The 17,774-nt window shown below is 36.6% G+C and overlaps 1 protein-coding gene across 1 annotated transcript; it reads right to left on the minus strand.

Moving 5' to 3' along the window:
• Positions 1–1,578: 1,578 nt before the first annotated feature.
• Positions 1,579–13,014, minus strand: ino80c (INO80 complex subunit C). Its single transcript, NM_001002108.2, is given in 5 exon segments — positions 1,579–1,877; positions 2,015–2,082; positions 11,000–11,111; positions 11,183–11,281; positions 12,686–13,014. Coding segments are annotated over 5 exon segments (633 nt in total). The 5' UTR covers positions 12,908–13,014; the 3' UTR covers positions 1,579–1,745.
• Positions 13,015–17,774: the final 4,760 nt, after the last annotated feature.

A 17,774-nucleotide genomic window follows, 5' to 3' on the forward strand; every position in this document is an offset into this window, starting at 1 on the left:
CTGCAACTGTTCAGTTCCATCTTGATGAAATTCCACTGTCTAGTGTTAAAAATTACCAAAAGTTAAGAGTCTCTTGCTTGAACATTTTAGGGTTTGTTTATTTTATGTGTGTGTATCATTGTAATACACAATGAGAATTTGTCACAGCAAAATGCATCTACGAGTATACTTTTAGTATTGTTTTAGTTTGTATACAAATACAAGCGAGTCTCAAACAATATGTCATAGATAATATACAGTGGGTATGGAAAGTATTCAGACCCCAATTAGCAAATGGCTGCAATATAACAGCGAAAAAATTAAGGGGGTCTGAATACTTGCTGTACCCACTGTAAAAATAAAAATGCATTCTAAATTAACTTGGTGTCAAACTTTATCTCTAACTTTATCTTTTATATGGGGGGAAAAAAGTCTATGCTTTTGAAAAAGTTTGTATAACCCATAAGACACATTTGTTTTGGATTTGCAAATATTTGATTTGGTTAAATTATTGCTTCATAATATTAGATTTTATCTTACCTAATCTTAGTTTTAGTTCCTTTTATTAAGGTTAAATTCTCACTTTGGTGAGACAAACTGGCAGCTTTCTAAACTCTTGGACAAAATTGTTTCCATGTAAGAAAAAAAAAAGTAAGAATCTTTTTTTTAATTATTATTAAAGTGGCAGATCTTTTGAAAAACCTCACCATCAGAATCTGGAAGATAATGCAGCAACTTTTTAAAAATAGTGAGTCTTTTTTTAAAGACCCTTGCATTAACTGTGATATTTTCATTGCTAAAATGGACTATAAAAATCTATAGAGCCCCTGAAACACCTGATCCCCATAAATAAATATTAAAGCAAAAAAGTAACAGACAGGAGTGTACCCATAATGGAACTGACCCAAAGCACAAACATTTTGGGAATGAAAATGAAATCTTTAAACAATAACAAATAATATGAAGTCAAATATATGCACTGTTTGTACTCCTCAGCTACTGTGACTCTGGACTAAACCCTGCACATGCACTTACTATGTGTGATAATCCGAACAGTTTGGGATGAGGTGAGGTGAAGCAAGTGGATCACTGCTTAGACGTGGAGGTTGGAGATTTATTAAATTTAAATAACATTTGCCTTTTTATTGAATTTTTAATCAAGAAAATGCAACCTTAATGAGTAGAAAGCACTCATTTCTAAAACATTAAACTTGTACAGGTAGTGTAGATGAAATAAATTGTCTAAATGATGTAAGTTCTGTTTCTATACATTGTCTAAATTGACATGTTTAACTGGTTATAGCCAACAGTAATATTTGATTTGATTTAAGATCTGCTACTGTGAAATACTGTCTGGATTTAGGGTATAATTTTAAATATGGTTAAAATAAAAGGTTTGCAGGTTTATTTTCTCAGTGCATGTACAGAAGTCAACATGGATCAAAAATGTTTCTGAAAATTGTCCCAAGACCAGATTGAGTGCTATTCAATAGTTCAAGGACAATTTTGATTTAAGGTTCTGAAGCACTTCAAATGTTGACTACTGTAATTCATCATGATGCTTGTAGATGGCAGCAAAAGAAAAAGTATCTAGCAAGTCAGCTACAGTCTGCATGGGCAATGTATTATATTTGGTTCACAATTAAGATGACAGATAAACTGTTTTAGAAAAAAATAAGAGTAAAAGCATTTAATTCCAAATAATCCAGTCAAAGTCTGTGCTTGAAAAAAAAAAACATTAACCCTTTGTTTAGTGTGGGTCTCTGTCAGGGCACAATGCAGGTTGCTTTACGCAGAGTCAAGTATCCAGTCACTACATCTGTGGGTAACTGACGGATGTAGGAAAACTCTTCAGTCGACGCAAATCGCAGTTTAGTCTGAGGGTCGGTGTAGTTTGCCTGGGACACATAGATACAAACATCAGGTGAGATTCTAAAAATAAAAGACGACTAGTCTATTGATTTAATCCCACAGTCTGTTCAAAAATAGATTTTAAATACATTAACAACGCAAAAACAATTTGCAACAAACTCACCGGTAGACCTGAGATGTCAGAGTACTTTTTGGCTGGCTTCATAGAAGGAGGTGCATCTATGTTGCAGTCTGACACAGAAAAGAAATGCAAAGGTTGTTAAAGTAAATCAAAAAGACACTGTGCCATGATAATCAACATATGTTTTTGCAAAACTATTCATTATTTTTCAGAGGTGCTATTTTCCAGAAAAACTATTAAGCTGCTTAAAGGAGACCTATCATGCAAAAATCTTATTACAAGTGGTTTAAGCACAGTTGTGTGGCAATAGTGTCAACACAGCCAGCCTCTAATGGTAAAAATTCATTCATTCATTCTATTTTTTTATTTTTTATTTTTTTAAATCACACTTGAAAAAACGGTTTGCAGAAACACTTTGATTGACATTCTCCCTTTGTGCATGTCATTAGAGGGAAAAGCCCCACCCATTAGTGACAATCACTCTGTCATTAGCATAGACAACCCTGAGTGATGAGGGAATTATATTTTTGAGGGAATCATATTTTTTAATGTTTTATGCATGTTCAGAATTGATATTAAGTTTTTCATATTTTTGATGTTTTATGTTTGATATTGATATTAAGTTTTACTATTTTCTTTACTGATGAAATGCTTTGTTTGAAATATGAGCTATTGCTTTGTTTGAAATGTGAGCCTACCGCTTAAGCTTCGCTTCTAGAGAAACGGGGTTTTTCCACAGAAGTAAGACGAGAGATCTGAGCTCATGGACAGCTGTGCTTTGGTACAGGATGTGGTTTAACACCTGCAAAAAATCAGCCGTATCTCAGTCTGTGTAGGGGTGCATGTGTGTTTTGTGTGTGTGTGTGTTTGCAGGCTACTGGCAGATTCTAACTGGTTGAGATGAGATCTGATGATGGGAAGGCGAATAATGGATTGGAGGCTCATCGAGAGTGGGGAGGAGACAACCAAGAATAAAAACTGTTGTTTTATGAATTGTACGGCAATACTGGAGCGCCCAGTTTGCCTTTTCATGGTGTCTCTTCAGTATTCCTGGGCTCAGCATTGTTGATCTGATCCTTTTTATTAAATTTTGATTACTTGATAAAGTTAAGTTTCCTGCGTCTACTTTCAAGCGAATCCTGAACTCGGGGAGGAAAAAAAAAACCAATTTTTCCTACAATTTGGAGGGGGCACCCGGATTCGCTCAGACGCTTCGTCGAGTTGGAGGACGATCTCAAATCAACCTCTGCGCAGAACTTCTAATAAGGTAAGCAGTCACCTTTTTGATAAAAGTACTGCAAGATTGGAATTACCAAATTTAAGGTTGATTGGGGATTGAATACCAACATAATCCATAAATAATTTGAATTAGATCAACAATGGCAATTAAAATGAGTTGACCCGGCGTGGTTACAAGGTTTAAAAACTCATTCTATTAATTGATTATCATTGAGTCGACCCGGCGCGGTTAAACAAATTTATAAAGACTCAGAATTGATTATCATTGAGTTGACCCGGCGTGGTTAAACAAATTTATAAAAACTCAGAATTGATTTATTAAACGAGTCGACCCGGCGTGGTTAAACAAATTTATAAAGACTCATACTATTAATTGGTTTATTATTGAGTTGACCCGGCGCGGTTAAACAAATTTATAAAAACTCAGAATTGATTATTATTGAGTCGACCCGGCGTGGTTAAACAAATTTATAAAGACTCAGAATTAGTAATTAAAGGAGTTGACCCGGCGCGGTTAAGAAAATTTATAAAAACTCCGCATTGGCAGTCAAAGAGTTGACCCGGCGAGGTTAAGCAAATTTATAAAAACTCTGAATTAATAAAAAACGAGTTGACCCGGCGTGGTTAAGAAATATTATAAAAACTCGTATCGTGTTTTCCTGATATGGTTGAGAATTGAAGTTTACCCGGCGAGGTTAACTCACTCGTAAAAACACCTAAAAGAGAGTAAAAGGCAAAACTTTAAAGGGTGCAAATTTGTGTTAAAGTGTCAAGTGTGTGCGGATTCCTGAATGAGCATGTGTATGAGTGAATAACTCCGTATTTGGGAGGTCAGAGTGCTGCGCACCTTCTCTGGACTGTCACTTAAGTGTGGCACGGTGGGGACGGACGCAGCATTCTGGGAGCTCAGAGAGGAGAGTGTGATTGATGAGCCCTATATTCATAGGGACTGAGAGCATGTGAATAAAACATCGAGTGAATGAAGGAATCATAATTAGATGCTGAAAGTGTTATATTACAAACCAAGAAAGGTGAAAAATATTCCTAAGTGGTGGGTGTGTAGATTATTAGGACATAAGGAAGATTGTGAGGTGTGTGACCCCAATAGGGAGACAAAACCATTGTTAAAATGACAACATATAAAGAGATGTGGGATGGTATCTGTAAACAGATAATACATCACACCGAACCAAAAGACAGAAAGAAAATAAGTAAAACATTAGAAAGTCAGTGGACATATCTCTCAGGTCTAAATGGCTGGACAGAGACAACTAAAAATCAGGGAAAGTTACTGAACATACTTTTGACAGAGGAGAAAAGGGCAGATACAGATTTGGTACTGGCCAGACAAAATAGGGACAAAACTGGGGTTTGGAAGAAGGGAGCAGCAAACAGAGAAATAGAAAAAGCAGAAGATAGACTGAGACAATGGAGCAGGGTAGCTGCAGCCATGGTTACCAAAGTAAAAAGTGCTGTGTGGGCAGATCAAAGGGACTCACCAGAGAGACCCCCACCCTATAGTAGTGCAGAAGAAAAACCCAAAACCCCCTCAGCACCAATGCAGATGCCAGTAATGATAGTAAAAGGGGGAGAAATAGAAACTACTACTAAACAAGCTAACAAAGATTTCAAGTTCATGATAAAACAGGGCGCTATAGAGGTTGAAGAAACAGAGGAAGATAAAAAACAAAGACAGTTGAAAATGGCCCTAAAGGAAGTTCAGACTAAAGTAGAAATAGAGGAAGCAGTAAAAAAGGAAATAGCAAAGCAGTTTACCGCAAACATTCAACTCGCAAGAGACAGTGTAAACCAAACAATGTCGAGGGTGGCAGGAATGGAGGAAAGAACACATATAACATTGAAACAACACAAAGGAAAGCTAGAAAATATTAAGTCACAGCTGTTGAAACTACAGCTGGAAGAGGCTAAAGCTAAATTACAGAATAAGATGGTCGTAAGACAAAATACACAAATGCAACAAGTCATTGCTCCTCTGACTCATGTACCTGCTATGTCGCCTGTGCAGCCACCACAACCTAGCCCACAACCACTAATTTCTTACACACAGTCACCATTATGCCTCAGCCCAACACAGCACAACAGACATACATACAGTAGCCAAACCAATATCATAGAGGGGGCAACCAAAAAAAAAAAAAAAAAAAAAAAAAAAAAAAAAAAAAAAAAGATAGGAGATATGGGGACACCAACAAGGGTTGTTTTGTTGTGTGGAGATTTAAACCACTGGAGAGATCAGTGTCCAGTGAACAGCCAACCTGCGGGGGGTTGGGATCCTCGAAGAGGTGGGGCTGCTGGTCGAGGCAGGCGACCAGAACCAATACAAACTCTCCCGTCATCCCCAGCCCCTAAACCCCGGGGGAACCAGGTGCCCACTCAATTCCCGGTGTGGGACCTGGGGGATGAGGCGGAGACTTATTGACGGGACCCACAGAGAACCAGCAGGGGGGGACAGGCCGAACCCCACTGTAGATAATGGTCAACGCTAGGCCATTAACAGCCTTGGTGGATACTGAGGCCACACTTACTAAAGTCACGAAGGGGGCAGTGACTGATGATATGTTGTCAAGTAAGACAATTGAAGTAATAGGTTCTCTGGGGAAGCAGAAAGATGGCCAGCTACAAAAACCAATACCCGTCACCGTGGCTAACCAGCAACTAAGCCACAGTCTTCTCTACTCAACAAATGTGCCTGTGGCCCTTCTGGGGAAAGATTGATTAGTTAAACTGGGAGCCAGCATATTGGGTTCACCTGATGGGGTTATCATCACCTTCCCTAATGACAGGTCATTTAACTGCTCAAAACATGGGGCGTCATGAGATGGACAGTGGTTACTGTCCACATGCAAGTAGTGGGAGGGTGCTGATATCTACTAGGTGGAGCTGGACAACACAGGCTAAAGCCCTCACAGTTTGGTCTCCCTATACAACCTTTGGAAACCCAGGATTAACCAATTAGGCATTCACTTACCACTATCTGACCCCCTACACTGCACACTGTTCTATAACAGAAACGATAAATTATACTATGAAGATGAATTCTTGTCACTAGTGGGCACAAAATGGGTGTTACAGGGAAAGGGTCTACTAATTGGCAAAGAGGGGGTGGTCACCCAAATTAACTGATGAACAATAAAAAAAGGTATGAGATGGCTGACACAGCTTTACCACATGTTTCAGTTGCCATAAATCCAGTGCATGAAGCCGAGGAGTTGGGAACAATGACAAAACCGAAAGTCGCAAATTGAAAAAAAAAAAAAAAAAAAAAAAAAAAAAAAAAAAAAAATCTCTAATGTTACGTAAGCCTTATATTAACCATAAAAAAGCCTATAATAACTAACACACTTAGTCATATCAGTTGGGAATTAAACCTAATTTACTTTCTGACATTTCAAAAACAATATAGAATAGTTTCAATTATAAATGCCATACATATAATAACCGACTTTCCTGTGATTGTGCACCTATCACTGAATTGTGTCTAAAAAAAAAAAAAATTAATTAAGGCCTGTCTTGACTGGACTGTAATTGACATCTCCTCCTAGAGTTCTGAGTTTGCTGATGGCTGTTGTTTTAGAGCAGATGATGGAAGTCTGAGGACAGGTTAGGGCATATAAATTGAAAAAGTCTAAATGATACCAATGGATGAATTACTTAAGTTAGCAAAAGATTTAAGGGTTAACATCTAACTTGAATGCGCATATGTGGGTACAGCTGTACATGTCAAATTGCCACAGTGGCGGAGGTCTGGTTTCTTTACCTCCTTGGGTCGACCTATCTCAGGAACAGAAAACTGTTGAGCATTCCTTTGGTCTGGCTCATTTTCATGGTACTGCCGGCATTAAATATAATTATAGATATGAAAGAAAATTGGCTAAAATCTGTGTACACACTAAAATTAACTGACTGAATGTTTTGCCTATTGCATTAATGTCTATACATTCTTCTGCAACAGGACCCGACTTCACACCTTTCGAGCTTTTGACAGGTCGACAGTATCCTGGCCAGAGTTCTGCGCTGTCCCTGGAAAGCATTTACACCATTGTCACCGAGATGTTATCATGACAAACTAACTTCTTTGATTGCAGCTTTTGTCTTTTTAGGTTACTCCTGACAAAACAATCTAAGGAACCAGTGGCCAATGCTGCTGATTGGGTAGACCTTTGCCTGTTTAAGAGGAAGTGGAGGAACTATTGGATATAGTGTGATCTCTTTCGAGATCAAGAGAGGGAATTGAGGGAATTATATTTTTGAGGGAATCATATTTTTTAATGTTTTATGCATGTTCAGAATTGATATTAAGTTTTTCATATTTTTGATGTTTTATGTTTGATATTGATATTAAGTTTTACTATTTTCTTTACTGATGAAATGCTTTGTTTGAAATATGAGCTATTGCTTTGTTTGAAATGTGAGCCTACCGCTTAAGCTTCGCTTCTAGAGAAACGGGGTTTTTCCACAGAAGTAAGACGAGAGATCTGAGCTCATGGACAGCTGTGCTTTGGTACAGGATGTGGTTTAACACCTGCAAAAAATCAGCCGTATCTCAGTCTGTGTAGGGGTGCATGTGTGTTTTGTGTGTGTGTGTGTTTGCAGGCTACTGGCAGATTCTAACTGGTTGAGATGAGATCTGATGATGGGAAGGCGAATAATGGATTGGAGGCTCATCGAGAGTGGGGAGGAGACAACCAAGAATAAAAACTGTTGTTTTATGAATTGTACGGCAATACTGGAGCGCCCAGTTTGCCTTTTCATGGTGTCTCTTCAGTATTCCTGGGCTCAGCATTGTTGATCTGATCCTTTTTATTAAATTTTGATTACTTGATAAAGTTAAGTTTCCTGCGTCTACTTTCAAGCGAATCCTGAACTCGGGGAGGAAAAAAAAAACCAATTTTTCCTACAGTGAGAAGCAGCCGTCCACCATTGAGTTTTAGGATGCACAAATGAGCATTGTAGTCTCCATAGAAAAACTTCTTCTGAGACACTTGTGACATTTTCAGTTTTTAACCGAGTATGATGACATTAGTTCTATTTTTGAATCTGCTGCTATGCTTATGCATAGGTGTACGAAGTTCCTCCCACTCCCACAAGGGCACAATCTCATTCGAAACTAAAGCGACAGTCATTAAAATAGCACAATTTGGATCAAAGCTTAAAAGGGGCAATTATTTATAAACTTTGTTTGGTATTTGGAGCTGAAACTTCACACACACTCTAGGGACATAAGAGACTTATTTTACATCTTGTAAATATAAATTCCTCTTAACATGCTATAATGTATTTTTTGAGAAATGATTTAGTCATGACTGTTTCTAGAGAACTGTTACATATCTTTCATTCAGAGCATGCTTGCTAGTACTATTGTAAAGGATTTCAAGTTATAATATCTGAGTGATAAATACTAATTGTTAAACTGTTTGATATCAAAATAATGATATCTAAGGATGGCTATTTTTATTCATTATTTTACAGGTTCTAATAAATCCCTTCAATTTTCTGCTGTGGCTCTACAGCACATACACGCTCTAAAAAACGTGCTTTAGTTTATTTATGCTTCATTTTATACTATACTTTAGCTTGTTTCTTTTGGTCACGTTCACGATCTATTCTTATTACACAATAACAAAAAAACATAATTCTAACTTGGGATGTGCAGCTCTGATCACGTAATCGGAATTCGGGCCAGATAATGTGGTTTCAGACTCGATCTGAATCAGACATTATCTCCTGATAAGGACTCGAAGAGACCAATGGATATTGGCCAAGTATCCAGCCTGAAATATACAACTATCTCATTAAAACTCCAAGTGTTTTTACAAGAGAGATGTTAAAAGCCTACAAGTCTTTAAAAGCCAACAATTTGTTGTGTGTGGTCATGTTCAATAAATAACGTTCCATGCTTACCAGATTCAAAACTATGTAGTTATAAAAACAGGTTCTGCCAAGCCAAAGACAAGGAAAAAAGACGAAGCTGTACAAGGCCTGGGTAATCATCAACAATCAAAACAACTGCATTCTGACATCGAACCTCACCAGTACAGCAGGGTATGTGAACTTACATGTTTGCATTTCATTCTAAGCATTCAGTGTCCGCAGTTAAATTAAATATATTTGCGGTTTTTGCTGAAATCATACATTGCAGCAATCAAAAACGAGTAATGTGTCATGATGCACATAACTTTTAAAAATACATAGAAAAAACACGCCCATAGCGGAGTAGGATAAACTTTTATTTGATAGTAAAGATGCACCTAAACTACGATGGAAACACTTTTACTGAACAAATTTCATTATGCGCATTAAAAAAAAGGTTATAAGAGATCATATGATGATGAAAATGTGTGTGAACACGTCTCATGGCTTCAAACGCCACCACACGTTCATTGTGTGTAAGCATAGTCTTCTAAGGTGCAAGTACATTTATTAAATAAAGAAAAGATTCACGCAGCTTTTTTTACTGCAGTATATTTTGTTTTTACTGCTGCTATTTGACACCAGTTAATTAGGAAGTGATTTTGTTCTCTTTGATTCACTGGATGGAAACACTGCTTATTCGCACATCTTTTATGCGTTATTCCAATTTTGCACATAAATTTAAATAATATTTTTAGAAGGAAATAACTATTACCTTCATTGACATTCGATGTGTACTGTAACTAGATTAATGGATTATTCATTCAAAAATTATTTTTTAATACTGGTTACATTTTAAATGTCATGTCAACCTCTATCACTTGATCAATAAAAAAGGCAGACACACAAGAGCACTTTTAAAAAAAACTGATCAACGTGTGTAAAAGTGGGAAATAAATTAAACATTTCCACTGAACGTTAGCTTAGGTTACATGCATTCTTGTTTTGTCAAATTTGTTGTAGAAACTTAATTTAATGCAAATACATCTGAGATAACTTTAAAATTAAGGCCAATTCCCCACTTTTTCCAAGTAAAAATTGAATAAATGTCACATTACATTACTTATTTTATTATACCTAAATATTTAAATACTTTAAATGTAAAATTACGCATTAACTTGAGCAGCCGTTTTCCCGTGCTAACTGTCTGTTTCACTGATGCAGTGGTGTTGCTTTTTAAAATATATGGTCATTTTTGCCTTAACTTTTCATGAGCAGATTAAGTTCAGCTGGAATAGAAATGCTGATCTCTTTATTTATTTTTTCAGACGTTGCCATGGCTACACGTAATATCTGCGCTTGATTGATAATGCCTTTTTATAGTCATGGTGTGCGCATTAAAATCTGAGATTGACCTAAACAGATTGATCAGTCATTCTGAGACCGGCCCATTATAAAGTTGATGATGACAGCATTGCCATAGCAAACTGTAGGATATGTAAACTTGGGAATGCAAGAGTTGGAAAGGAAAAGGCTACATTTAACACAACAAACAGAGTTGTTAAATGTTAAAATAATGTAAATTAAATAAGAAACATCCTAGATCTGTTTCTTCGCTTTTCTTTATTGTTTTTGTTTATGCATTGCAGAAGTAAAGGATCAGGTTTTGGTAGATACTCTAAATCAAATGACTCGAAACCTGATTGGGACATCCCTAATTCCAACCACATGCAACGAGTTGTAATTAGAACCAAATAATGCTATTTGTGTTTTTTTTTCTCAATACTATGGTTTTGAGAAACTGAGTCACTGAATTATATTGATTTCAAAAGAACTTGTGACAGTAGTTGGCTAACAATACCGGAAAATTCAGTCTGATTCATACATGCTTCATTACTTTTTAAAAGCCAAACTCACAGTTAGGATCATTGATTTTCCAGGGTAGCGCTTTCTCAGCTGCTAAAATCTGTTTCAGGTTTTTCCACGTCCGGTTCTTCTTCCCTGCTGCTGCTCCACCAATACCTGAGTGCTAATACAAGAACTGAAGTCATGTATTGAACTCAGTGTGTTTTACACACATGAAATATTGAACAGACTTACCACAAAGTCAGGGTTTTTAAAAGGCAAACTCTTGGTAGCAGTCTCTACATCAACAGATCCCACTGGTTTTACTTCAGAGGTTCCTTCAACTGGGGCAACCTGTGACAAATAGAAACCACCAATGAGAAAATACACTTAATTATCAAATTAGATGAGCAGATTATCCCAGCACAGAACTGTATTACAGCACCACAAATTGTGAAGCAAATGTCAGACTAAGTCTAAAATATGGCTGTGGGTTACCAAAGCAATCAGGCCTGTAGCTGGGGTGGGGTTCGGGTACCTCAGAAGACCCACCCCCCATTGATAAATTAAGGGCCAGAATCTGTCCCATACATGAGCTTATTTGTTCCATTTCGACTGTTATGTCATCATAAATAGTGACAATAACCCATCGAAAAAGGCTTTAAGACCAAGTAGAATCCGGATGTGACTTCAGTTTTAAAACAATTATTTTTCAAGAGTCCAACATCTGTGCAAGAAAACATCTGACATAAGCGAAGTCATCTTTCGCTACTGTATTGACTTTAATGAAAGAGAACATTTGACTAGTAACTTTTATTCTATAAATCGTGAACCTTATTCTTGAAAGAAAATGTGACAAATATGAAAAAGTGTAAATTGCTTTTACAAGAGAGGTTAGAAAAATTTTGAAGCTGTAAATTAGTATTAATTATTATTCAAATGGCCAAATTCTGACGGTGGATATTTGAATGTGCTGACCAGTTTGTTATTTGTTTAATAAATTACACTTGGCTACAGTGTTTGCACAAACAAAATGTGTCTGAACAATTACAAGATTGTTCAAGAAACTTTCTGCATTACAACACACAAATCTATTAATCTAAACAATGACACTGGCAGAAAGCACTACTATATTTACAGAAATTAGATTTGCAGAAAGTTTATGCACAAAATTATCTTCTTGATAAGGGACAGTACATAGTATCCACAGACAAATTAAGCCAATTAATGCAAACAAAAAGTAATATAACATAATAATACTACTATTATATAAATTGAGGTAAAGTTGGTTATATATTCGCACATTTAGACTATTTCTTTAATAATATAATTTCAGAAAAGTTTTCATTGCCAATTATTAATAGTGAAATCATTTTAGCAGCCAACAACCATCAAAGTACAACATTGTGTACAGTCAATTTAATAGTGCTAATGTTTTAAAGTCATGTTCACATGTGATTTCAGTCCGAATATTCAAAGTACCATGGTAAACAATGTATGAAGCAGTCACTGAACGAATGTGCGAATATAAAACCAACTTTACCATAATATTATATGATGTTTTCCTTTGCATTTTGGTTTATTTCAAACGTAATCCTATAACATTAAAAAACTTTATTTGATGGGTCTATTACCCATTTTTCACACTGTGATTTTTTTTTTTTTGCTTAATACTTTTAATTTAAAAAAATGTCACCAGTTGTTTTTTTTTCAGAACTCTTACCACCTTTTTATTAACTGAGCTAAAATGCTAATTACCTGAGCTTGAGCAGTTGAGAGTGCGGGTTGTGTCTTCTTCTTTTTGTTGTTGTTGATAATGTTATTGGTCAGTGGTGTTGTGTGTGTGGCGGGGCTCACGGACCGTTTCTTGCTCCGGGCCTGAGCAACTAATGCCGCCGCTGTCTGCGCTTTACTCGCCAATAGCGTCGCTGGGTTTAATTCCCTTGCTTTTGATACTCCGGATTCGGATGGGGCCGACATTTGTTCTCATTGAGTTTTAACGAACATATCCAAAATTTCTGCAGGTACTCATCTGTGAGCACGTTAGCCTACTGCTAACCACAACATCCCGTTCACCCGGAAGAGATGGGGAGAACGTGCGAGACGTGCCTTTTATTTAAATTCCGTTGCGTCAATCCAATACATTAGTTCCGATCGTGTTCTGGATTACATTAGTTATCGTTGAACAAAAAGAAAACAGTTTAACATTTAAAAAATTTGAGTACATAGTTTTTATATTTCGTCTACTGTCTCTCTCTATATATTTAAAAAATTAGAAACAGCCCACAGTTGTTCACAGCTGAACTGACGACTGTTGGTTGTGTTGAGAAGCTTAAAACAATAATCTGATGCCAACACTTCTGTATTAGATGTATAATTTAATTTGAAATAGGACAACACATTGCCTATTCCCCATTTCAGCAGTTAGCGCTGAAGTTCACTTTGATTTATGCTCTATGACAGACTCATTACAGAATACAAGAGGATAATGGCATTTATATTTCAATCACATGTGTGGCTGGGGGAAATAAATGACTAATTAACTTTGTTCAAAACAGATGTCAGGTAATTATTTCTCCTCTCTGTAGATTTCGATACAACATTTACAGCACTGCCATTGTCCTTCACTTCTACCTTCTTTCTGTCACAGTAGGTTATATCATCCAAAAGGGCTGTTTCCATTTGAACTGTCATAAGTGTAGACTTAATTTTACAAAAAATACATTTCTTATTATTTATCATTTGACTTTATTGTACAGCAGTTTGCCAAAAAGCAGCACAAATATATAATAATATAATTATTACCTTCTTATGCCAATTTTACATCATACCCACTGACTAGAGACTTCAAAAAGCCGACTGTTACCTTTCTTCATTTCATTCTCTGTTCTTGTCCTTTCTTTGAATGCCATTGCTTGTCATTTCACCTTTGCTGCCGTCTTAAATGTCAACTTCAGAGTTCACTTCGCTCTCTTTTATATGGACCTCTCTGCATGTTTTGAAGTGAAATATTGTTGGAGGCATAAAGGGAGAAATGTGACAGACAAATCTCCCCATGCAGAGCTACACACATAACACTGTCCTTGAGTTTATATCATCCATCATTCTTTTCATAACAGTCTCTTTCTTTATTCCATCTGCATTCCTTAAAAAGTAATGGATAAAATAAACAAGCTTGCTGATGTAAATACAAAGATGTTGTGATATTTTGTGAACATTATCTTGTATTAGCTTAATTTTTCCAGGATTTATTTTATTCATTTTCCTTCGGCTTAGTCCCTTATTTATTAGGGGCTGCCACAGTGAACCACCAACTATTCTGGCATTTGTTTTACGCAGCAGTATGTTTTACTGCAATCCAGTACTGGAAAAACCCACACACTCTTATATGCACACACTCATACACTATGCGGCCACTTTAGTTTATTCAATTTCACCATAGCGCATGTCTTTGGACTTCAGGGGAAATCAGAGCACCCAGAGGAAATCCACACGAACATGGGGAGAACATGCAAAATCCACAGAAACCAGCAGCCTTCTTGCTGTAAGGTGCTAACCACTGTTTTGAAACATGCTGCATAAGCAATAGCATCTACACAATATAGTAGGTAAAACAGTATGTTAGCCAAGTAGTAGGCTATATGTGAATTTATGCTGTTTCACAAAGCAGTAGACAAAAAGTACCTAGTTATTCCACAGAGATCCCAAAGGGCTCATCTGATAAACACATGACTGTCCTATTAGGCCAAAGTAGATAATTTATCAATGAAAGTAAAGTAACAACACTGGTAGGTCATGTGATAAAAATAACATGGTGGAAATATATGTCTGAATTTCATTCATAGTACACCCACATTAGTTCAAATTCAAATGTACCTATTCAGACAACATGTGATTTTGTGAACACGTTTACAGTACTTCACAGTCATTTGATATGTTCTAATATAAATGTGTGTGTGACATCTATTCAGTTCAAGTTTATTTGTAAAGCGCTTTTCACAATAATCATTGTTTCAAAGCAACTTTACAGAAGGTACACATTATTGCATCGCCATCATATTTGGAAAAAGTTAAGGTTACCATAACTGTATTTGCCACTAATAACTTGGTAACTAGTAATAACTAGTAACTAATAGCTTTTAACAGTTAAAGTTCATTCATTTTTCTTTGGCTTAGTCCCTTATTTATCAGGGGCCACCACAGCGGAATTAACCGCCAACCATTTACACAGTTGATGCCCTTCCATTTGCATCCCAGTACTGCAACACCCATACACTTACACATTCACACACACACTTATACACTACAACCAATTTTGTTTACCCAATTCACGTATTCTGCATGTCTTTGGACTGTGGGGGAAACCGGAGCACCTGGAGGAAACCCACATCATGAACACAGGGAGAACATGCAAACTCCACACAGAAATGCCAACTGGCTCAACCGGGACTCAAATCGTGCTAACCAGTGAGTCACCGTGCTACCCTGACAGTTAAAGTTATTATATATAAACATAGTAACCTGCAGTTTTATAGCATATAGATGACGTCCATGTGTTCATGTATAATAATGTGTATTTGACAACTTAATTTGTCCCAGATAGCAAAGAATTTTTGCCCAGTATTGGCATAAAGCTGCACATACTGGCATACAGCATGTGGGCCAAAGATGGCATAGGTTTGGCAGAGGTGGTATCTTCTTTCAAGTGGCACACAAGACATGGGCCAGATGTCAAATGTAGAATTTGGCCCAGATTTTAAAAATTGATGTGGGCCACATTAGCTTTTAGCACATTAGATTTTTTTGAGTAAAGAAATATTTTAATACATAAAGTAATTTCCATCTTCCATCTTCTAATTTCTTCATTTTAATTTAGGAAACAATTAAGATGTAATTATTTGAATTATTAATTTGTTGTTTCCGGTGTGTTGCAAAATTACTAAATTTAACATACATTACATAGATTTTATTAACCAAATTATTATTTTACTGATTATATTATTATTAACCATATGTCAAAGTCAGTTTTTTTTAATAAGATAGAATAAAAGGACACCCCTAGTGTGTCTAAAGTGCCATAACTGGTCCAGTTCAGGCCCAGTTATGGTTTATTAACTTGGCTGAGACTTGGGCCAGATATGGTCCATGTTTGGTTCTTGTCAGGAAGCCAGATTTGGTCCAGTCATTTACCGTAATTCACTGTGGCATGTGGGCCAAGCAAAAGCTGATCGTGTGGGCCAGAGCTGAGAAAATTTCTATGTGGGGTGTGACATCTAACATGTTTTTACTGTCATGTGACTAACCGTGTCACTTCTTTTCCTATTTGTATAGACACTATTTCCTCTCTGCTTTCTTACAGTGACTACAACTTGCACAGTCTATCCTGGTATCCTGTTGACATTGCTTGATAATTATCACTATTATCACGCACACACTCCTCTTCCTTGAAGAAAACAACTGAGATGTTGCAGGCAGCCGCTGATAAGAAGCGACATGGCTCCTCTTTCCTGTTATAGTGTTGGCTCTGCATCCTCTCTTTGCAGTTGACCTGAATACATCTGTATGGTTCACCTCAATTTAGTCCTGCCGTAGTGTTTTGCCTGTTCTGTGGCTGAGTTACTGTTTTTATAAAAGGTTGAGAGAAGAATGGGGCAAAAGAATGCAGTGAACGCGCTTGACGTCTCATTTATATTTCATCAAGACGATGTTGCTACAAGTGGCTGGTGCATGCAATACATAAATAAACTATAGCTGGAGATTCTTTGTTGAGGTTCAATTGCAAACAGCCATGAATATTTTATGAATCAAACTTAAACTGCAATAAATGAAAGTTTTTTGTTTTTTTTATCGGATCATTGTTTAGAAAGTCAATCCATCACAATGAACTGTAAACTTGGAGACAGCTGTGCGCTTATGTTGGTAATGGAAAAAAAATGCAAAAACGTGCAAATGAAAAAATGAGAGTAAAGATGCAGAATCAGTGGCCCTAAATTAAATGATGTTTTGAATAATATAGCACCAGATATGGCACTGTTAAAAAGTAAAGGTTCCTTATTGGCAAAATAGTTCTGTGAAAACCCTTTAACATCCATAGGGTCTTTTTAATCCACAGAAGTTTCAAAAAGTTAGGAGATAAGTAAAAGATAATGGTTGTAGATTTTTTTTGTGAACCTCTGAATGGTTTTACTATGGTATTACTTGAAGGTAAAAACCTTGTTGGAAACTTGAAGAAATTTACAAATAACCCTTTCATGCACAGTGCCCAAATTTATGAACACTTCATTCATTCGTTTTAGTCCCTTTATTAATCAGGGGTCGCCACAGCGAAATGAACCAGCAACTTAACCAGCATATGTTTTCCGCAGCGCATGCCCTTCCAGTTGCAACCCATCACTGGGAAACACCCCTACACTCTAGCATTCACACCCACATGTATTTCCGCCAATTTAGCTTACCCAATGCACATACAGCGCATGCCTTTAGACTATGGGGAAAACTAGAGCAAGCAGAGAAAACCCAAGCAAACACGGGGAGAACATGCAAACTCCAGACAGAAATGCCAACTGAAGGTTGCTTAAACCAGTGACAGTGTTTGTGTACACTTAATTAACATCAATTTAAAGTTCATTCTCTTAGTATTTTTCTTCAAATGACTTGATGGCAGTTTCAGTAGACTGATGCTTGATGACATCATTAATACAAGATGGCTGACAGCTTTCACACACCAAAAGATCATTGTTTTTTGCATGCTGTAAAAAATTAAAGAAAGAAGTTTTATGTTGTGTTTCAGAAGTTGATTTACTATAACTGATGATTCAACATGAAGTAAGATAAGGATGAAATCATA

The sequence above is a fragment of the Danio rerio genome, chromosome 16, assembly GCF_052040795.2.
Source record: "Danio rerio strain M-AB ecotype USA chromosome 16, GRCz13ab, whole genome shotgun sequence".
Classification (NCBI taxonomy): domain Eukaryota; kingdom Metazoa; phylum Chordata; class Actinopteri; order Cypriniformes; family Danionidae; genus Danio; species Danio rerio.